Source organism: Lepidochelys olivacea (genome assembly GCF_965140295.1).
Source record: "Lepidochelys olivacea isolate rLepOli2 genome assembly, chromosome: 23".
NCBI classification, from domain to species: Eukaryota; Metazoa; Chordata; order Testudines; family Cheloniidae; genus Lepidochelys; species Lepidochelys olivacea.
In genome coordinates this window covers 15,010,789-15,031,735 of record NC_140433.1, presented here as the reverse complement: position 1 = coordinate 15,031,735, position 20,947 = coordinate 15,010,789, and the positions used below count along the sequence as shown (strand labels likewise).

At 69.3% G+C, this 20,947-nt stretch overlaps 1 protein-coding gene across 4 annotated transcripts in view; it reads right to left on the bottom strand.

Annotated features, from left to right (window-relative positions):
- Positions 1–2,453: 2,453 nt before the first annotated feature.
- L1CAM (L1 cell adhesion molecule) overlaps positions 2,454–20,947 on the bottom strand; it is a 30,641-nt gene continuing 12,147 nt past the window's right edge. For 2 of the 4 annotated variants that reach the window (XM_084612213.1, XM_084612212.1), the window contains exons 3-29: positions 19,209–19,223; positions 18,793–18,898; positions 18,517–18,704; positions 17,196–17,318; positions 16,944–17,114; positions 16,292–16,403; positions 15,978–16,162; positions 15,486–15,617; positions 15,210–15,353; positions 14,685–14,796; positions 14,364–14,530; positions 14,071–14,230; positions 13,831–13,955; positions 13,657–13,758; positions 12,936–13,133; positions 12,789–12,859; positions 9,929–10,151; positions 9,618–9,733; positions 7,830–8,046; positions 7,627–7,749; positions 7,369–7,542; positions 7,040–7,162; positions 6,592–6,756; positions 5,335–5,466; positions 5,068–5,140; positions 4,756–4,767; positions 2,454–2,988 (exon numbers count right to left, since the gene is read on the bottom strand). In XM_084612213.1, the coding sequence (XP_084468339.1) occupies positions 2,760–2,988; positions 4,756–4,767; positions 5,068–5,140; positions 5,335–5,466; positions 6,592–6,756; positions 7,040–7,162; positions 7,369–7,542; positions 7,627–7,749; positions 7,830–8,046; positions 9,618–9,733; positions 9,929–10,151; positions 12,789–12,859; positions 12,936–13,133; positions 13,657–13,758; positions 13,831–13,955; positions 14,071–14,230; positions 14,364–14,530; positions 14,685–14,796; positions 15,210–15,353; positions 15,486–15,617; positions 15,978–16,162; positions 16,292–16,403; positions 16,944–17,114; positions 17,196–17,318; positions 18,517–18,704; positions 18,793–18,898; positions 19,209–19,223 (3,698 nt within the window). In that variant the 3' untranslated portion in view covers positions 2,454–2,759. The remainder of the gene's footprint in view (positions 2,989–4,755; positions 4,768–5,067; positions 5,141–5,334; positions 5,467–6,591; positions 6,757–7,039; positions 7,163–7,368; positions 7,543–7,626; positions 7,750–7,829; positions 8,047–9,617; positions 9,734–9,928; positions 10,152–12,788; positions 12,860–12,935; positions 13,134–13,656; positions 13,759–13,830; positions 13,956–14,070; positions 14,231–14,363; positions 14,531–14,684; positions 14,797–15,209; positions 15,354–15,485; positions 15,618–15,977; positions 16,163–16,291; positions 16,404–16,943; positions 17,115–17,195; positions 17,319–18,516; positions 18,705–18,792; positions 18,899–19,208; positions 19,224–20,947) is intronic. The other 2 variants (XM_084612215.1, XM_084612214.1) reach the window with 2 other exon arrangements.

The following is a 20,947-nucleotide window of genomic DNA, read 5'->3' as shown; positions in this document are numbered from 1 at the left end:
CTGGGTTCTGCCCCGGCTCCGGGAGGGGAGGGGGGCTGGTGGTTGGAGCAGGGGGGCTGGCGGCCAGGACTCCTGGGTTCTGCCCCGGCTCCGGGAGGGGAGGGGGCTGGTGGTTGGAGCAGGGGGGTGTATTCATTACTCCATCTTTGGCCCTGGGCGGGGGGGTCTCGGTACCGACCCCAGGGGCTGTGGCCAGGAGTTAAATTCCGTCACTGTTGGAAGCAGGAGACGCGGCCTGGGGGGCTGGTATCCGGGCGCCTCGCGCCTGACTCTGCGGCGGGGGGGGGCAGCAGCCAGTCGGGCGGGTTCCCGCTGCAGAACAAAGACCCCCCCCCGCTCTGCTTCCCGGCGCCGCCTAGCAGCGAAGGCCCCGTGCCCCCCCCGCGTGGGCTGGGCACGATGCGGGGACGAGGGGTGTCGGGGGTGCTGGGAGGCCCATCTAGGGGTATGGGCGGGGGGTGTCTGGGGGTCAGAGATCAGCTTCTGGGGGCGGTGTTAGTGGTTTCAGGTGGGTTGGGCAGGGTCCTGGCGCCCCCCAACCCCAACCCCCCCCCCCGGCTCCCGGCCCCTCCAGCGGACGGGGATAGTCTGGGCACCAGCTCCCCCCTTCTGGGCTCAGTGTAGAACCCAGGCGTCCTGGCTTCCCCCCCGCCCCCCAGCTCGGGAGAGAACCCAGGCGTCCTGACCCCCCCACCGCCCCAATTTCCTTTGGCGCAGGGAGTGCGACTGTCTGGGGCGCTACCGTAATACACAGAATATCCCGCCCCCAAACTGTGTGGATGCTACCGTAATACCTTGTATTTCCCCACCAGCCGGAGTTACCGTAATGACCGTAATAATATGCCCCCGGACCAGAGTGCTACCGTAATATCAGCGCCGCAATGGGCTGCTCCTGTAATACCCCAAACCTCCCCAGACCGTCACCAGAGGTGCTACCGTAATGCCCAGTATAGCGGCCCCCTTGTGTCCCTGTGTGCGGCGCTTTACCGTAATATACGTAAAAGGGCCCCCATCAACGGGGAGGCGAGGGGGTAGGTTGTGCCATAATACACATAATAGCGCCACCCACCCGTCCACTTTGGGGTTGCTACCGTAATACAGCTAATATCACCCCCTCCGGGACTTTAATGATACTGCCACAAACATAACAGCCCCCGTCCATACTGGGGTGGGGGGGCGGGAGCTACCGTAATACACCTAATGTTCCTCCCCGCAATGGGGGGGGCGGGGAACTGGGGGCTGCTACCTTAATATCCATACCATCCCACCTTCCTGGGCGGGGGGGGGGGAGCTGCTACCGTAATACACCTAATGTTCCTCCCCTCGATTTCTGGGTGGCAATGCACCCCTGGTACATCTCACATTGCTCGGGTTTCTTTTCAGAGCTGGGGCACGTGCCCATAGTCGCCCCCTCCCCAGGAACCCCCCCCCCAGCACCACACAGAGCCGCCAGGTTTCAGTTTTTATTCCGCCAGGTTTCGAACTCGGTTCGGTCTGTACAGTGTAGATATAAAAAAGCCATCAATCAAGACGCTAGTGACAGCCGACGAGGGGGAGGACACGGGGGGGGGCGCATGGCCTTAGCTGGCCCCAGGGACGGGATTTTGGGAGGGGACTTTTTTTATAATTTTTTTCCTTTTGCCGTATATGGAACGCGAAGCCACGACTACCCCACAGCACACAGCAGGCCCAGACCACGGCTAGCACGACGACCCAGCGGGGGGGGGGCACCTATCTACATGGGGCAGCCCCCGGCCAGGCCGCCACCCAGCCAGGGGGGGCATTTTTAAAATGTTTTTTAAAATCTGTTTTATGCAAAAAAAAGGGGGGTTGGGGGGCCACACAGCAAAGCTGAGACCCCGATGCAGGAGGGGGAGGGGAGATCCGGGGGGCACAGAGAGAACAAGAGGCCACTTGGCTTGAGAAAGGTGGTTGCAAAGGCAGCTGTGTGAGAAAAGCAGGGGGGGCAGTTCCCTTTCAAGGGGGTGAAATGGTGATGCCGGCCCCCCGCAGAGAGTCCAGGGGGTGGGTGGTGGAGGTGAATTTGTGGGGGGGGGGCAGGGGATCCTCCCGTGGGGAGCTCCCAGCATTCACGAGGGAGGGGCAGGGGAATCCCAGGACCCTAGTGAGGTATGAACAGCCCCCCCCCATTAAATGCAAAGGAAGTGGAGGAGGGGGCTGAGCAGAATTAGGGGGAAATGGTCAGTCCCCCCTACCCTCCCTCAGCTTAAAGGAAACCAACTGACCTAAACATGGGGAAAGGGCTAGGGATGGAACCCAGGAGTCCGGGCTCCCTGCCCCTCCCTTGGCTTCTCAGTCTCACTCCCAGGGGCGGGGCCGAGGCTGAGGCCAGAATGATTAAAACATAGAAAGATGTGGGGAGGGGGGTGTCTATTTTTTGGCAAATATTAACCCTGGGTACAGAGCCCCCCAAGCCCGCCCCCTTCCAGCCCCTCCCCCCATTAACCCCTCACCTCCCCAAGTGTTTTGGCCCGTCACATGCAGAAGATAAATGATGTTTCGGGGAGGGGGGTGGAGAGAAAATCCCAGCTTCCCTGTCTGGAGGGGTTGACTTTGGGGGAGCTAAGGCAGGATCCCCTTAAATTACCCCCCTAATGTTCTGGGGGCAGGAGGGTGGAAGCTAACAGGGATTCCCCCTCCATGATTTGGGGATAGGGAGGAGGTAGGGGTACAGCCCCCCAATCCCCATGGGGCAGGAAGGGGCTCCCCTATTCCCAAAGGGGGTCTCCGAGTCCCCCTTACTCCAGGGCAGCCGGGGCGTTGGTGGGGCTGGTAGCCCCCGAGCTGGCATTGCTGGCCGCCTCCTTGCCCGTGTGGCCGATGTACTGGCCGATGAAGGATCCATCCTCGTTGAACTGCACGTCGTCGCTGCCCCCGTAGTCGGCCAGGCTGTCGTCGCTGCCCAGCGCCGGGACGGCCCCGTCGAGGGAGGGCTGGCTGCCGCCGAACGGCTTCTCCTCCTTCTCGCTGCCGGCGCAGAGAGCAGGGTGAGGGGGGCGTGCGCCAGGTGCACGAGACACGGGGGGGAAGTGTGCAAGGCAGGGGAGGATGTGATGGTGCAGGTGTGCGAGCCACCTGAAAGTGGGTGCTCACGTGTGCGAGGAGTGATTGGGCAAGGTGCACAGGGAAGGGGTGGGTGAGTGTGGAAGTGGTGTGCACAGTGCCGGGGAGGTGACTGGGTGAGTGAGCAAGATAAGCGGGTCAAAGATGCATGGAACTGGGTGTGCGAGGGGTATGCATGCCTGGTGCAAGAGAAAGCGATTGTGGGCAGGTGCAAAGTGGACAAAGGTGGTGGGCAAAAGTGGGTGTGCAAGGAGCTTGTCCAGCAGTGGGGGTGCATGGCACAAGGGGGGGAGTGTGCACCAGGCCGGGAGGACGTGGGTCTGCAGATGCACCAGCATGTGCAGGGAGAGCATGAAGAACCTGGCACAGAGGAGTGCAGGGAGGCACATGGGTGTGAGGTGGCATGGAGGGCGTGACACTCACGTCAATGTGTTGGTGCACAGAGAAGTGTGCACACAGGCCTGGGTGGGAGCAGAGGCATGCGAGGGCCGTGGCCCAGGAATCGTGCAAGGGACAGCTGGGCCTGTGCGCACAGAGGAGTTGTTCACATGCATGTCGGGGGGGTGCTGAGTGTGAGCACACGGGGGTGAGTGGGTGTGAAAGGGAGTGAAGGGCACACCAGACTGTGAGGTGTGACTGCAAGAGAACAATCTGCCCCCCCCGCGTCGCCCCGTGCAACCCACCCCCCGGCAGCAGACCCAATGCCTGCCCTGGGGTGAGCGTGCATGGGGTGGGGGCAGTGAGGGGCTGGCATTTCTCCTCCCCAGAGGGAATGGGGGACCCCCCAGAACACACTGGAGGGCCAGGGGTGGCTGATGGGGGCTCAGGGGGTGTTACCTATTTCTAAGGATGGACGAGCTGCCGGGGGGGCCACAATGAGACAGAAGGAGCCAGTGAGACGTACCATGGCCACAAACCACTGCCCAGCGCACAACCGCCCCCGCGCACCATCGCCCTGCACACAACCGCCCCCGCGCACCATCGACCCCACGCACCATCGCCCTGCACACAACCACCACCGTGCACCATCGGCCCCAGCTACCACCGCCCTGCACACAACCACCGCCGCGCACCATCGGCCCCAGCTACCACCGCCCTGCACACAACCACCGCCGCGCACCATCGGCCCCAGCTACCACCGCCCTGCACACAACCACCGCCGCGCACCATCGGCCCCAGCTACCACCGCCCTGCACACAACCACCACCGTGCACCATCGGCCCCAGCTACCACCGCCCTGCACACAACCACCGCCGTGCACCATCGCCCCCAGCTACCACTGCCCTGCACACAACCACCGCGCACCATCGCCCCCGTGCACAACTATCCCCAGCTACCACCGCCCCAGCGCACCCTTGTCCCCCCCAGCATGTACAGTCGCCCCAGGGCCCTGCACACCTGCTCTGACACACCTGTGGCCCCCGGGAGCTGCAGCCACCTCCACAAGCATGTTGGGGGGTCCTTAAGTGCCACCCCCAAACCTTGGCAGGCAGCTTTAGCAGCCCCCCCCACAGCCAAAGAACAAGTGAACGGCGCGCCTGGCAATGGAGGTTTGAACCCAGGCATCCGGGATCCCAGCTCCCCCTGCTCTGACCACTAGACCCCACTGCCCTCCCAGAGCCGGGGAGAGAACCCAGGCGTCCGGGATCCCACCCCGCTAGCTCCTCTTACCTCTCCAGGGATCTGTGGTAGCAAAGCCGGCAGCATTTTGTGGGGGGGAGAGAGACAGTCAGAGACCCCCCCAGACCAGGCAGCAGGGAGGCAGGTTAAGCAGAAGCCACTAAATCCAACCCCAAGCCCCTCATGGGGCATTTGCCCCAGTGCATTCTGGGTCCCCCCCAGGAATTGAGGGAGGGGTCCCACAACAGAGAAGAAAATTCCCGCCCCCTCCCTCCAGTGTTCCCCCAATGGGGGGGGGGCTTCCAGGGTGAGGTGGAAACGCCTCTGCCGTGCCCCTCCCCACCCCCACAGCCCCCCACCCACCTGTACTCCCCGAACGTCTCGTCCTTCATGGGTCGGGCTTCAGAGTCGACCTGCGTGTCCTCCTTGTCCTTCACTGGGGCAGGGAGGGGGGAGAGTTAGCCGGGGGGCAGGGGCCGAGGGACCCGCGGGTGTGGGGGGGCAGGGCTGCTCGGGGAGCCTGGAGTGCAGGGGCGGCTGGGCTCACTCCCGGGGGGGTGGGCGTCCCCAGCAGGGGGGAGGGGCTCAGGGGCCGGGGGCGGGGCCTGGGCGCGGGGGGCGGGGTCTCACCCGAGTACTTCCCTCCCTTGCTGTGCTTGAGGAAGCAGAGGGTCAGGCCCACCAGCAGCAGCAGGATCAGAGCGCAGATGAAGCCGATGAACCAGCCCTCGGTGGCGAAGCTGCGCGGGTTGGTCGTCAGCACTAGGGGGGCAGAGCGACAGGGGGTTACCCTGGGGCCCCTCGCCCGGACACGGGGGGACGAAGCCTGGGCCTGCCTCAGTTTCCCCCATCCGCTGCATTGTTCCGCCGCGGGGGTGGGGTCTGTCTGCCCCCAGGCCAGGCAGGGCGAATGGCTCCCAGCACCCGGGGCCGGGCTGAGGGGGGCAGCCCCGCTGCTGGGGCTCTGGGACACGGGGGGCTCTGCGGAGTGGGGCCGGCAGCTGGGCACGGGGGGCCCCGGGCTGTGGATGCATCTCTGCCCGGCTTTCCCTCTCCACACACACACAGCCCCTGTTCTCGCACACGTGTGTGTCAGGGCCCGGGGCGGGGGAGCTTTGCGCGGCGCCCAGCCCCGGAGGGCAGGGACGCTGGAGGAAACGCGTCCTGTCGGCGGGAGCAGACCAAGGCCCCCCTCGATCCCTCGCCCTGGGATGGGGGGGCTGGGAGGGCAGTGGGGGTGCCAGGAGCCGGCCCCTCCTCTGGGACACCCTCTTTGCAGCACTGTCCCGACCCCCAGAAGGAGGCACCACAGGGGGCCAAGGGACCCAGACTTTGACTCTGGGACAGATTCGCAGGAGAGGGACAGAAACGTGGGGTGTCTTGCAGGGGACCCCGGGTCGCGTCCCGTCAACAGCGGAGCATCGATCCCGCTCCGCCGCCACCCGGCTCCAGCCCTCCCGCCTCCGGCCAGGGAGGGCGGGGGGGCAACGAGCTGGTAACAAGGACAAGACGGAGTGTGTGTGAGGGGGAGTGCGTGTGCCGAGAGGAGTGTGCGGGGGAGTGTGTGGGTGTGTCCGGGGGTGGTGCAGGGGGGAGTGTGCGGGGGTGTGCGGAGGGGAGCGTGCGGGGAGCGTGCCGTCCACCATACGCGTACGCTCCGGTCTGGGCTGAGGCCGGTATTATCAATAAACGCGGCATGGCGCCTTATCCCCCGACGAGACCCACGCGGTATGTTATGTACAACAGGACCCCCCAGGGAGCCATGGGGGGAATGGGCATGGGGGATCCCAGCCCCCCCGGGGAGCCGCGGGACAGGGGACGGGTATGGGGGTCCCTGGGCCCCCCGGGGAGCCGTGGGGTGGGGCCAGCGATTGGGGTCTCACTCACGCTTGCCGTCGGTCTCCACCTCGCTCTCCCAGAAGGAGACGTTGCCCCCCGAGGGGTCGCGCCCCACGAACTGGACGCGGTAGGAGGTGCCGGGCCGCAGGTTGAGGAGCCGGTAGGAGCCGTGGGTGGAGTTCGCCTGGCCGGACGTTCGCCAGGGCTCGGCCGCTGGGGGGCAGTGGGGGGGCTGTTACTGCCCACGTGCCCCTACCTGCCCCCCACTGGCCACCCCCCCCACGGGCCAGATCGGGGCTGAGGCCCCCAGCCCCCCATTCCCTGCCCCACAGAGCCAGCTGGCCCCCGCTGGGGCCCCTTCCCACCCCCCCAGCCAGCCAGAGCCCACCCCAGAGCTGGCTGAGGGCTGGTGCCCCCGAGAGGGGACAGGCCCCCAGCTGCTCCCCCGCCAGCCCCCCCAGGACCGGATCAGGGCCCCCCCAGCCCCGGCTCTTACTGGTCTTGCTCATGAACTGGATCTCGAACTCCACGTTGGCCTGGTGCCGGCTCGGGACCCAGGTGATGACGGTGAAATCGGGCCCCACCCGCGAGATGCTGATGTTGTCCAAAGTGGGGAGCACTGGGGGGGGCGCAGACAAAGGGGGGGAAATTAACCCTTTAATGTCAGATCCGGAGACTGGGGAACTCCCTGCAGCGCGGGGCCCCCACGACATGCCCAAGGGGGGCAGGCGTGGGTCTGGCCCCCACCCCAGGATTCCCGGAGGTCGCGGTGCAGGAGGGGGAGGTTAGGGGATCCGGCAGGAGATGCCCGGGGCCCCCCCTTACCTGGCTCTGGGACGGTGCCGCCCTCCCGCACCAGCGGCTCGCCCTGGCCGGCCCGGGTCAGCGCCCGCAGGTGGAAGCGGTACCGGGCCCGCGGGTCCAGCCGGGCCAGCGTCACGTTGCGCTGGGAGACGGGGACCAACATTTCGTGCAGGGGGCCCAGCTCCGACCCGTTCACTGGGGGGGCAAGGGGGGGTTAGCGCCCAGCTGGCCCATCGTCCCCCTCCCGCTCACCCCCCGCCCCGGCCGCCCCGGACTCACCCTGCCGGTACTGCAGCAGGTATTGGGTCAGGGCCCCGTTGGGGAACCGGGGGGGCGTCCACTCCAGAGCCAGCGCCGTGTCCGAGACCCGCTCCAGGAGCAGCGAGTGGGGGGGGCTGGGCACTGCGGGCACAGAGAGGGGAGAGCTGGGTCTTACCCCCCGGGGGGTGGGGGAGCTGGGGGGGTCACGGGGGGGGTCTCACCTCCCTCGGGGGTGCTGAAGTCAACGTCCTCGCTGTGGGGCCCATCGCTGCGCCCGTTAAACACGACAACGTAGAGACGGTACCAGCTCCAGGGGCGCAGCCCCCCCAGCCTGGCCTGCGACATCTCCCCCTGCAGCGTCAGCACCAGGGGGGGCGGCTGGGCCCGGGCCTGGCGCCGGTTCCGCTCCCCCACGCTGCCCAGCCGCCAGTAAAACACCTGGGGGGACAGGGTGAGACAGCGGGGCCCCCCGCCCCCGCCCCGCAGCCCCCCGAGCGCCCCCTGAACCCCCGCCCCCGCCCCGCAGCCCCCCGAGCGCCCCCTGAACCCCCACTCCCGCCCCGCAGCCCCCCCAGCGCCCCCTGAACCCCCCACTCCCGCCCCGAAGCCCCCCCAGCGCCCCCTGAACCCCCCACTCCCGCCCCGCAGCCCCCCCAGCGCCCCCTGAACCCCCCACCCCCGCCCCGCAGCCCCCCAGCGCCCTGCGCCCCCGCCCCGCAGCCCCCTGAGCGGCCCGCCCCGCAGCCCCCCGAGCGCCCCCTGAACCCCCCACTCCCGCCCCGCAGCACCCCCAGCGCCCCCTGAACCCCCCACTCCCGCCCCGCAGCCCCCCCAGCGTCCCCTGAACCCCCACTCCCGACCCGCAGCCCCCCCAGCGCCCCCTGAACCCCCCACTCCCGCCCCGCAGCCCCCCCAGCGCCCCCTGAACCCCCCACTCCCGCCCCGCAGCCCCCCCAGCGTCCCCTGAACCCCCACTCCCGACCCACAGCCCCCCCAGCGCCCCCTGAACCCCCCACTCCCGCCCCGCAGCCCCCCCAGCGCCCTGCGCCCAACCCGCAGCCCCCTGAGCGGCCCGCCCCCGCCCCGCAGCCCCCCCAGCGCCCCCTGAACCCCCCACTCCCGCCCCGCAGCCCCCCCAGCGCCCTGCGCCCCCGCCCCGCAGCCCCCCGAGCGCCCCCTGAACCCCCCACTCCCGACCCGCAGCCCCCCGAGCGCCCCCTGAACCCCGCACTCCCACCCCGCAGCCCCCCAGCGCCCTGCGCCCCCGCCCCGCAGCCCCCCGAGCGCCCCCTGAACCCCCCACTCCCGACCCGCAGCCCCCCAGCGCCCCCTGAACCCCCCACTCCCGACCCGCAGCCCCCCCAGTGCCCCCTGAACCCCCCACTCCCGACCCGCAGCCCCCCCAGTGCCCGACCCGCAGCCCCCCCAGCGCCCCCTGAACCCCCCACTCCCGCCCCGCAGCCCCCCCAGCGCCCCCTGAACCCCCCACCCCCGCCCCGCAGCCCCCCAGCGCCCTGCGCCCCCGCCCCGCAGCCCCCTGAGCGGCCCGCCCCCGCCCCGCAGCCCCCCCAGCGCCCCGCAGCCCCCCGAGCGCCCCCTGAACCCCCCACTCCCGACCCGCAGCCCCCCCAGCGCCCCCTGAACCCCCCACTCCCGACCCGCAGCCCCCCCAGTGCCCCCTGAACCCCCCACTCCCGACCCGCAGCACCCCCGCGCCCGACCCGCAGCCCCCCCAGCGCCCCCTGAACCCCCCACTCCCGCCCCGCAGCCCCCCCAGCGCCCCCTGAACCCCCCACCCCCGCCCCGCAGCCCCCCAGCGCCCTGCGCCCCCGCCCCGCAGCCCCCTGAGCGGCCCGCCCCCGCCCCGCAGCCCCCCCAGCGCCCCGCAGCCCCCCGAGCGCCCCCTGAACCCCCCACTCCCGACCCGCAGCGCCCCCCGCTCCCGACCCGCAGCCCCCTGAGCGCCCCACACCCCCCAGTCCTGACCCGCAGCCCCTCCCCCCAATTACCCTGAACCCCCGGAGGTGACCCCGCAGCTTGTCTCTGTGGGGCAGGCTCCAGCTGACGAGGACGCTGGTGCTGTTGAACAGTTCCACGCCCACGTTCTCGGGGTTCACCAGGGGCACTGGGGGAGGAACAGATGCCTGTGTAATGGGGGGGGCTCAGAGCTTCCCCCCAGTCCCTTCCCACCATGGCCCCCTCCAAGCCGGGGGTCACAGTTCTCCCCTTTCCTCTCCCCCCTATTCCCCAACCCCACCCCGGGGGTCACGGCCCCCTTTCTTTCTCCCCACTGCTCCTTCACCCTTGCTCCCCCACTCACCGTCCTCTCCAGAGTACCCCACCACGATGGGGGGCTCGGGCCCCTTGCCGACGGGGTTCACGGCCTGCACCTTGATCTCGTAGGGCACAAAGGTGGGGGTCTCCGTGACCAGCAAGGGGGGGGCGCTGACGGTCTCCTCACTCCAGTGCTCCCCCAGGCCCAGCCGCCTCCACTGCACCCGGTAGCTGAGCTCGGGGGCGTTCCAGTCCGACTTGTTCAGGGGCTGGGGGAGGACGGGGGGGGCGCCAGTGTATGGGGGGGCACAGCCCCAGGGCCCCCCGTTCTCCCCCCGGATACAATGCACCCCAGGCCCCCCAGCACACAATGGGAGCAAGTCAGTGTAACTACCCCGCCCCACACAGATACAGAGCGTGCAACCACCCCGTGGGACGACGCGGGGCGGGTCTGAGGGTTCTCTCTGAATACTGGGTGGGTGCCTCAGTTTCCCTGGGCGTTTCTCAAGTATCCAGGTGGGGGATCAGGGGGGTGATGGTCGCAGAGCCCTGGGGGGCAGCGTGATGGGGTCTGCACAGAGAATGGCCGACACCCCGTCCCCTGCAAGGTGTCGACTGAAGGGGCTGGGGAACAAAGAGACCAGGTGGCTGGCTCCTGGCCGGGAAAGGGACAAAGGCCGGAGGAGGGAGGGAGAGTTTCAGTTTGGGGCTGGCTGGGGAAACGGCGGGGGGGCCAGAACTGGGGTCTGGCCTCCCTGCCCCCCAGGGTGGACTCGGCTGAGGGGTCCTGGTCTCTGCACTTACAAGCTCTGTGCTAGACCCTGTTCCTGTCGTCTAATAAACCTGTTTCCCCAGCAGGCTGAGAGTCCCGTCTGGCTGCGGAGTTGGGGGGCAGGGCCCTCTGCCCCCCCCAGGACCCTGCCCGGGGGACGGGCTGCAGGAAGTGCCCGGTGGGGCAGGGGAGGCTGGAGGCTCCGGGGCCGGACCCAGGACGGTGGAAGCTGGGGCAGCGTCTTGCCCCGGGGACAGTCGGCGCCGAGAGGGGAGGGTCCCCAGAGTCCTGCCCGGCTTCGCGGGGAGCAGGTCCGAGCATGGCCCGGGGACCCCGCGACAGCCCTAACACCCCCCCGACACAACGAGCCCATGACAGACAGACAGACAGACAGTCTGAACGACAGGACGACGACCTGTAACGCACACGCACCCCTACACAAAGCACCAGTGGCCCCAGAACGTGCCCAGACGGTGAGAACTACACCGCAATGCCCCCGCAGACAAACGGTCCCGTAAAATACGGCGTCAGCCACGAGGTGACTGCTCCATACGACCCGCCGGGGACGAGCCATGCCAGCCTCCCGTGCCCCACACGGCGCGACAGCCCTGGGCCCCCCGGCGGGCGGCACAAGGCAGCAGCAGCGAGTGACCCGGCCCCACCCCGCCGGCTCCCGGCCTCGCTCGGGGCAGGGGGCCGGGGAGGGGGGACCCAGCGACTGGTGCCCAGGAGGCCCCCCCAGCTCGGGAGCAGCCGTTTCTGGCCGGGGGGGGCCCAGGTGGCCTGTTCACCGGGGGATGGGGACAGAGGGCAGCTGGGGAAGGGGATATGGGGGCTCGGCTGGAAGTGGGGGGCTGGCTGGGGCTGAGAGGGGCCAGGCCCGGGGCCCTGAGAGCCACCTGGGCTGGGGTCAGACGTCCAGTTACCTCCCGTGTGACGCTGGCTGAGTCCTGTCCCTCCTGGAGAGTGGGGGGGGGGATTTGCTCCCTCTAGGGACGGGGGCCCCGGAGCCCAGAGGTGGGACGCCCCGAGGGGCCCTCGGCAGAGCCAGGCTGCTGGGGGCTCAGGGGTGCAGTCCCGGGAGGCGGGGGGGGGGCCGTGGAGAGAGCAGACCCCCGAGGGCCGTACGAGGGGCCTGTGAGTCCGTGTCTCGTCTGACGCCGGGGGTTGGGCCGGATCCCTCCTTGCACAGACGCTCCCCGGAGGGCAACACCCCACAGCCACGGGGCCAGGCAATGCCGTGGGGCCAGGCAGAGGCTGATGGGGGGTGCGAGCCAAGCAGCTGCGGCCAGGGTGTGGGGCACCCCCATGGCGAGCGAGTCTCAGGGGACCGTTGGCAGGTTTTCAAAGAGCCACTATCCCCCTGCGGGGGCGGGCGACGACGCGGGGGGGTCTCTTGGTTTTGTCAGTGGTTTGCATGCAGAGGGGGTGGGACTCAGTTTCTCTGGGTGTTACGGGTTTAACGAGGGGGTGGGAGAGGGGGTTTGTGGGGACACAGGGCCAGCGAGGGAATGTGGGACCCCGGCCAACGGCCTGGAGAGTGGAGACCCCAGCGACTGGGGACCGGGAGCCCCAGCCGGGTCTGGCCAGTGGGGGGACAGTGGGCTGCGGGGGGAGGACCCCGGTGACCAGACCAGGGCGAGGGGGCCCCGGCGACGGGCAGAGGCGGGAGCCAGGGCGCAACGGCCCCACATCACGCACATAGGGTGTAAACTAATTACCCGGCAACAACCCTGTCACCAGGACCCTCGAAGACCCTGGGCACAAGACCCCCGCTACCCTGTAACAGCCTCCCTGCGAACCGCACCCTGAACTGCCCCTCGAACCTGGCTACACCGCGAACCACCAACACCCCGCAAGCATCAGGGCCTCTGCCCCACAACGCCCGCCCCCCCGGCTACGGGCCGCACCCCCTGTGCCGGCCTCCTCACAACACAGGACAACACATGCCCCCCCACGGCGTTGGCTACACAGTAACCCCCCCCGAAGGCAACAGCCGGTAGCCCCCCCCATGGGGCCCCTGCCACGTGGGACACGGATCCCCCGATCTGCCGAAGGAGGCAGCATTTGGGGGGCTGTGCAGACGCTGGGGGGAATCGGGGGGCTGTGGGAGGGTGAGCCCCCGACTTGTTACCTTCCAGGTGATGAGCATGTTGCTGGTCTCGTTCCCTTCGCCGGCCACCCCCTCGGGGTAGCGCTCCGGGGCTGGAGGGGAAAGTGACAAAGTGAGCGGGGGATCCCCCCACACCCTCCTCCCTGCCCCCCGCCCCCCGGGCCGTACCCGCCTGGCTGGTGTGGACGGGGGTGGAGGCGGCGCTGGGCTCGCCCCGTCCGTACCGATTGGCTGCGCGGACCCGGAACCGGAACTCGCCGTAGGGGGCCAGGTGCAGCCGGGCCCAGGGCTGGTGGCCGGGGACGGTGCTGACGTCCCGCCAGGTGCCGGGGTCCCGGAGCCCGTCCTCCGCCTCCACCACGAACTCTGGGGGGAGACGGGGTGAGAGACGCCCGGCGCCCCCTGGAACCGCCCCCCAGGCTGCCTCCGACACCTCCCCAGCCGCCTGCCCCCCAGAACGGCCCCCCAACAGCGCCTGCCCCCCGAGATGCCCCAGAACAGCCTGCCCCCAGAGTGCCCCTGGAACGACCCCCAAGACCCCCCAAAACCACCTGCCTCCCGAGCCGCCCCAGAACAGCCCCCAACACCCCCCCAAACTGCCTGCCTCCCGAGCCCCTCCAGAACCACCTGGTCCCCCAATGCCCCCCTGGAACCGCCCCCTAGAACCACCTCCGACACCCCTCAAAACCTGCCTGCCCCCCAAATCCCCCTGGAATGGCCCCGGCCCCCAATTCCCCTGCAGACCCGCCTGCCCCCCGCTGTCTCCCCTGGGCTGCCCGGCATGGGGGACGGGGTACCCTGAGTTGCAGCAAAGGCAACAGGGCCACCTGGAGGCTGGGGAGAGGGGGAGATGTCCTGGGATCTGGGGGGCTGGGCCCCCCCTTCTTACTCTCAACGGGGCTGTTGTGATCGTCCCCTGGGGTCCAGCTCAGCTTCACCCGGCGCTCCTGCTGCTCCGACACCTGCAGCTCCGACACCGGCCCGGGGCGGCCTGGGGGCAGAGACGGGTCAGAACAGGCCCAGGCAGCCCCCCCCGCGGCCCCCCCCCCGCCCGGGGACGTACCCACCACCCGCAGCTCGGCGCTTTCCTCCACCGCGTCCAGCTCCGTGTGGGCCCGACAGCTGTACACGCCCTGGTCCGGGTAGTCCACGCTGGAAATCCGCAGCCAGCCGGGCTCGATGCTGTACCTGAGGGGAGGGGGCGGGTGAGCCTGGCGCTGCGAGCTTCCCCCAGCAGTGCCCCAAGCCGGGGTCTGCCCCGGCGCTGCGAGCTTCCCCCAGCAGTGCCCTGCTCCCCACTCACTTGTCGCTGTCGTCCGACTCCTGGATGGGGCGCCCGTCCCGCCGCCACTCGACCCCGTGTTCCTGCAGCGTCTCGTCGAACCGCACCAGGCACCGGAAGGTCACGTTGCTGGATTTCTTCACCACGGCGCTTTGGGGGCCCAGCTCGATCCGCGTGGCAGCTGGGACGGGACAGAGGGGTGGGGTGATGGGGGGGCAGCGTCTGGGGCGTGTCCCTACCCAGCATGCCCCACCTACTCGGCCCCTCCCTCCCTGCCCCCCCGGCCCCGGATGCTGAGGGTGCGGGGGCCCCACCTTTGACCTGGAGCCAGGCGCGGAGGGTGACGTTGTTCTGGTCGTTCTGGGCCAGGCACACGTAGGCGCCGGTGTCCTGGCGCTGGGTCCGGCTCAGCCGCAAGGTGCCGTTGGTGTGGACGAAGGCGCGTTCGTCCTGCAGCGCTGGCTCCAGCCGCTCGGTGAACCTGCCGGCAGGGGGGTGTCAGGGGGCACTTGGCACCCTGCCCAGGGCACTGCTGCAGGGAAGCTCGCAGCACGGGGGGCGCGCGGTGTCTGCAGGGAAGGGGGTGGTGTCCTGGGGGGGCAATGCAGGGCGCGTGCATGGGGGGGTCCCCTCACCAGTCCACGCTGGGCACGGGCGCCCCGAAGGTCTGGCAGTGCAGAGACGCCGTCTGGTTCTCCACCACGGCGTAGCGCTGTTCGTCCGGGGTCAGGATCTTCGCTGGGAGCTCTGTGGGGTGGGGGGCGCGTAAGGGGGGGCCCTGGACCCAGCCCCGCCCCTGCACCCCCATACCCACCCGCCCAGGGGATGCCTGGCAGAATGGGCCCCTGGAAGCTGCCCTTGGGGGAGGGGGTGCCAGAGATGGGATGGCTGCCAGGGGCTGGTTGCCAGGGGCGGCGGTTGCTAGGGTGTGACTGGTAGGGGGATGAGGAGTTTGTAACCTAGGGCCAGTTACTGGGGTTGGTTGCCAGTTGCCGGGGGCAATGGTTGCCAGGGCAGCGGTTGCTAGGGTGGGGCCAGGAGGGGGATGATTGATGGTTGCCAGGAGGCTGTAGCTTGGGCCCAGTTGCTGGGGCTGGGCTGGTTGCTAGGCGGCGGTCGCTAGGGTGGGTTGCCGGGGGTGGCGGTTGCCGGGCACTCACGGATGACGTAGACGTAGGCGTTGGCCAGCAGGCGGCCATGGCGGTTCACGGCCTCGCACTGCGTCACCAGCGAGTCGTTGGGCGTCACCTGGCTCAGGATCAGGGCCCCCGAGCGCAGCGTCCGCCCCGGGTCCGGCTGCAGCTCTGGGGGCGAGATGCGGCTGGGGGGCAGCAGAGATGCCCCGTGTCCCGCCCCCTGCCCCGCCCCCACATCCTGCCCCGCCCCCTGCCCCGCCCCCACATCCTGCCCCGCCCCCAGCCCCCCCTGGCTCTCACCTGCCCAGGGGACGCCGTTGATCCTCCAGGACACCAGGGGTTTGGGTTTCCCGTAGACAGAGCAGTCGAGCCGAACGTTCTCCCCGGGGCCGTACACCCGGCTGTGGGGCTGCTGAGCCCAGTAGGGGGCAGCTGGGGGGGAAAGGGGTGAGCCAGTGCCCCTCGCTCCCGACCCGCGGCCCGCCCCAGCCCGCCCGGGGCCCCTCGCTCCCGACCCGCGGCCCCCCCCAGCCCGCCCGGGGCCCCTCGCTCCCGACCCGCGGCCCCCCCCAGCCCGCTCGGGGCCCCTCGCTCCCGACCCGCGGCCCCCCCCAGCCCGCCCGGGGCCCCTCGCTCCCGACCCGCGGCCCCCCCCAGCCCGCCCGGGGCCCCTCGCTCCCGACCCGCAGGCCCCCCAGCCCGCCCGGGGCCCCTCGCTCCCGACCCGCAGCCCCCCCAGCCCGGCCGGGGCCCCTCGCTCCCGACCCGCAGCCCCCCCAGCCCGGCCGGTACCTTCCACGGTGACGGTGTAGCTGTGCCGGGCGGTGCCCTGGGTGTTGCGGGCGATACACTGATACTCCCCGTCGTCCTCCTCCACCACGTCCCGGATCCGCAGGGTTTTCCGGGAGTTCTCCAGGGCCATGCGCTCCGCGGGCAGGCGGCCGTTCAGACGGACCCACTCCACGGTGGGAGTGGGGCTGGGGGCAGAGGGGGGCTGGCGTGGGGCTGGGAGGGTCAGACAGGCCCCCCCAGTCCCCGTAACACCCACCCCCAGCGTCCCCGTCCCGCCACCCCCAATGCCCCCTAGCCCCCCGTGCCCCACTCACAAGCCCTCCGCGATGCACTCCAGGGCCAGGCTGGACCCCCGCAGGGCGACGTGGGAGCTGGTCTCCCCCGGCGGCATCATGAGCCGGGGCTGGCGAAACTTCACCGAGTTGGCTGCAGGGGAGACGGGGTGGGGGGGGTCAGCACCGAGTGCTGGGGGGAGGAGAACAGAGGAGGTCCCTCTCCCCCCCCACCAGCAACAGGGCCCGGATCTGTTGTCCAGACACCTGGGTCCAGTGGGAAGGTGGGGGTGGGGAGAGCGGCATTGGGGAGGGAGCAGGGAGACCCCCCCATACATCCCCATGTGCCCGCGTACCCCCTCTGTCCATCATGGGGGGGGGCAATGGCCCCCAATGTACCAGGCTCAATTTGGGCAGGATACCCCCAAATCTGGGGGGTCCCCAGGATCCTGGCCCACCCCCCACCAGAGGATGCAGGAGCCACAGGGACCCCCCATCAAGGTGTAGAGCAGCCCTGGGGCTGCTCTAATGGATGCCGAGGAATTGGGGTGCGGGGGTGTCCTGCGGCAAGGAGTGGGGCTGAAAATCGATCCCTGTCCCTCCCCTCCAAAGCCTTTAAACCTCCCCCCACCAGGGTCCCCATTCGGGTCTGGTCCCGCCCCCAGGTCAGGGCATTCCTCAGAGCCCCACTCACTGGGCCGGACCCGCAGCTCGAGCGGCTCCTTCTGGATGATGGTGCGGGGCCCCAGGTAGTGCGCGTGGCAGATGTAGTCGGGGTGACTGTCCGAGCCCCGGACGTTGGCGAAGTACAAGTACCCGTCCTGCCCCACGGTGACCCGCTCGTCCTGCGTGATGTGCACGATCCCTGCCGGGCGGCGAGGAGTTAAACCCGGAGCAGAACCCACCTCCTGCCCCCCGCATCCCGCTCCTGGCAGCGGATACTCACGGCTGTTTAGCCAGTAGATTCTGGGGGGCATGGCGCTGGCAGGGGGGTTGCAGGGCAGGACCACGGACTCCCCCTCCTCCACCTCTACCGGCAACACCTTCTCCTTGGGCCACTGGGGGGTGCCTGCAACCGGGAGAAGGGTGGGGGTGTTGAATCAAAACTGCGGGGGGTGGGGGCAGGCAGGGCCGGGCTGGCAGGGGCTGCGGGTCGGGAGTGAGGGTGTGACGAAGTGGGACTGTTCTTAATGGTTTCTCCGAATATTGTGGGGGTGCCTCAGTTTCCCCTAGGCAGTTCTTAAGTCTCTAGGGGGTGGGGTAAGGGTGTATGATCACTGCAGAGCCCTAGAAGGCAGGTGTGTGCAGGGGTCTGGACACAGAGAATGGCCGACACCCTGTTTCCTGGCCACTGATTGCCTGGGCCCTTCCCCCTGCCAGGTGAGAGCTAAAGGGCTGGAGAACAAAGGGATCCGGTGACCTCCTGGCCCGGGAAAGGGACAAAGCCCAGAGCAGGGGGGGGCTGGAGGGAGTTTCAGTTTGGGGCTGGCTGGGACATGGAGTGAAGGGCAGACGAGGTTGTCTGGCTCACTGCCCCCCAAAATGGGCCCGGCTGAGGGGTCCTGTTCTCTGCACCTACAAGCTCTGTGTTAGACCATGTTTCTGTCGTCCAATAAACCTTCTGTTTCCCCGGCTGGCTGAGAGTCCCGTCTGACTCCGGAGTTGGGGGGCAGGACCCTCTGGCCCCCCCAGGACCCCGCCTGGGCGGACTCGCTGCGGGAAGTGCCCGGAGGGGCAGAGGAGGCTGGAGGCTCCGGGGTCAGACCCAGGAAGGGGGAAGCCGGGGGAGCTGTGTGTCCTGCAGACAGGCTGCTCCCCGAGAGGAGACTCCCCCAGAGTCCTGCCTGGCTTCGTGGGGAGCAGGTCAGAGCATCGCCCGGGGACTCCGGGACAGAGGGGCACCGGCAGGGCTGGGGGGGGCAGGGCTGGGCTGGCAGGGGCTGCGGGTCAGGAGTGAGGGGCACCGGCAGGGCTGGGGGGGGGCTGGGTGAATTCTCCACTTCCCTGGCCTTTGCTCCTTGGGGAGGCTGGGGCAGGCCGGGGGTGGGGGGGTCCTCAGGCTGCAGCCAAGGGTGGGGGAGGTGCTGATGGAGAGGATGCAATTACATCACCCCGACACCTTGCTGCCATGGAAATGGTTGTCGTGGAAACAGGAGCAATTGGCTGAGCTCTGGGGAGACCTGCAGGTAAAAGGCGGGGGGAGCCCAGAGCTGGCAGGGGCTGCGGGTCGGGAGTGAGGGGCGCCGGCCGCGGGGGGGGTCACTCACTGTCATTGATGACGTGGATCTCGGGGCCCATGGCCGTGCCCAGCTCGTTGCTGGCGTAACACTGGTACACGCCCTGGTACCGCCCCGCGTTGCTGTTGACGATGTTCAGCGTCCCTGAGCCCTCGACGACCGTCACCCCGGCCTCCCGACGCGGGTCGAACAAGTGCCCATCCTTTGTCCAGCGGAACCTGCGGGGGGAGGGGGAGGAGCTCGGGGCGGCACCGGGGGGGCCGGGCAGGGAGGGGGGCCCGGGGGGAAGAGGGGGGCCGTACTCACGTGACGGGGGGGTTCCCGGTGGCCTCGCAGCGCAGCACAATGTCGTCGCTGGGGAACACGACCAGCTTCTCCACCAGCTGCTCAGTCATCTCTGGGGGCTGCCTCACTGGGGGGGCGGGGGGGGCGGCTGTTATAGAGACTGAGATCCTCTGCCTCCCACCACCCCCAACTCCCCGTCCCCTGAACTCTCCCAAACTTCCCCCTAGACTCCCCCATTGCCCCTCCCCCCCACATGGCTCCCCCATCTCAGCCCCCCCAAATCTCTGTCCTGATAGATCCGAAATGGCCCGGGGGGGTTCTTGGGAAAAGGGGGTGAGTGTGCAAAGCCGAAGCCCACGTGTGCCCTGAACCACCCCCCTCGCAGCCAGCTCCACCCTCCCAGCCCCACGGACACCCCGTATCACCCCAGGACTCACGGTTGTGCATCTCGTCTGAGCCGCCCAGGCAGCAGGGGAGAGAGACAGAGAGACGTGAGCTGGCGTCCCACGGGGGGGATCCGGGAGCTCACGCCCGCGAGCAGGGGAGTGCGACCGAGGGCCGTGTGGGTGTGAGCACACAAGTTGTGCACACATGCTTGTGAGGCGGGGGGTAGGAAAGTGGAAGTGTGCAAGGGAAGCTGGCCGGAGTGTGTGCAAGGTTGCAAGGCAGGGTGGGAGAGCCCGAGTGTGCACTGGAGGGTGTGCAAGAGAGCGGGGAGTGCACGAGTGTGCTCGGCGAGCTGGCACAAGGGCTGGAGGTGGCTCGGTGAGGGTGACCTTGCACAAGAGCGAGTGGAGGGGGTGGGGAAGGGAGAGTGTGCGACAGCGTGGGGGGGGCAGGCGGGATGCGGTGCTCATGGGGAGCGAGGGGGGATTGTACGTGAGTGGGTGTTACAGCAAACCAGGCACGGAGCATGACTGTGCACCACGGCATGAAGAGCCGTGCAAAGCGTGCAAGAGTGAATGTGCAAAACCAACACCCAGGTCAGAGCCACGGATTCCCCCAATGCAGAAACTGCCCCCACCTGGGCAAGCCCTGGGTCTGGCACAGGTGGGTACAGCCCATTGCTACCCCCGGAGCCCCCTCCGTGGTCCTGTCTGCAGCTACAGCCCATCACCACCCCCGGAGCCCCCTCCGTGGTCCTGGCTGCAGCTACAGCCCATCGCCACCCCCGGAGCCCCCTCCGTGGTCCTGGCTGCAGCTACAGCCCATCGCCACCCCCGGAGCCCCCTCCGTGGTCCTGGCTGCAGCTACAGCCCATCGCCACCCCCGGAGCCCTGTCCGTGGTCCTGGCTGCAGCTACAGCCCATCGCAACCCCCGGAGCCCTGTCCGTGGTCCTGGCTGCAGCTACAGCCCATCGCAACCCCCGGAGCCCCCTCCGTGGTCCTGTCTGCAGCTACAGCCCTTTGCAACCCCCGGAGCCCCCTCCGTGGTCCTGGCTGCAGCTACAGCCCATCGCAACCCCCGGAGCCCTGTCCGTGGTCCTGTCTGCAGCTACAGCCCATCGCCACCCCCGGAGCCCCCTCCGTGGTCCTGTCTGCAGCTACAGCCCATCGCCACCCCCGGAGCCCTGTCCGTGGTCCTGTCTGCAGCTACAGCCCATCGCCACCCCCGGAGCCCCCTCCGTGGTCCTGTCTGCAGCTACAGCCCATTGCAACCCCCGGAGCCCCCTCCGTGGTCCTGTCTGCAGCTACAGCCCATCGCCACCCCCGGAGCCCCCTCCGTGGTCCTGTCTGCAGCTACAGCCCATCGCCACCCCCGGAGCCCCCTCCGTGGTCCTGGCTGCAGCTACAGCCCATCGCAACCCCCGGAGCCCCCTCCGTGGTCCTGGCTGCAGCTACAGCCCATCGCAACCCCCGGAGCCCTGTCCGTGGTCCTGGCTGCAGCTACAGCCCATCGCAACCCCCGGAGCCCCCTCCGTGGTCCTGGCTGCAGCTACAGCCCATCGCAACCCCCGGAGCCCCCTCCGTGGTCCTGGCTGCAGCTACAGCCCATCACAACCCCCGGAGCCCTGTCCGTGGTCCTGGCTGCAGCTACAGCCCATTGCAACCCCCGGAGCCCCCTCCGTGGTCCTGGCTGCAGCTACAGCCCATCGCAACCCCCGGAGCCCCCTCCATGGTCCTGGCTGCAGTTACAGCCCATCGCAACCCCCGGAGCCCCCTCCGTGGTCCTGGC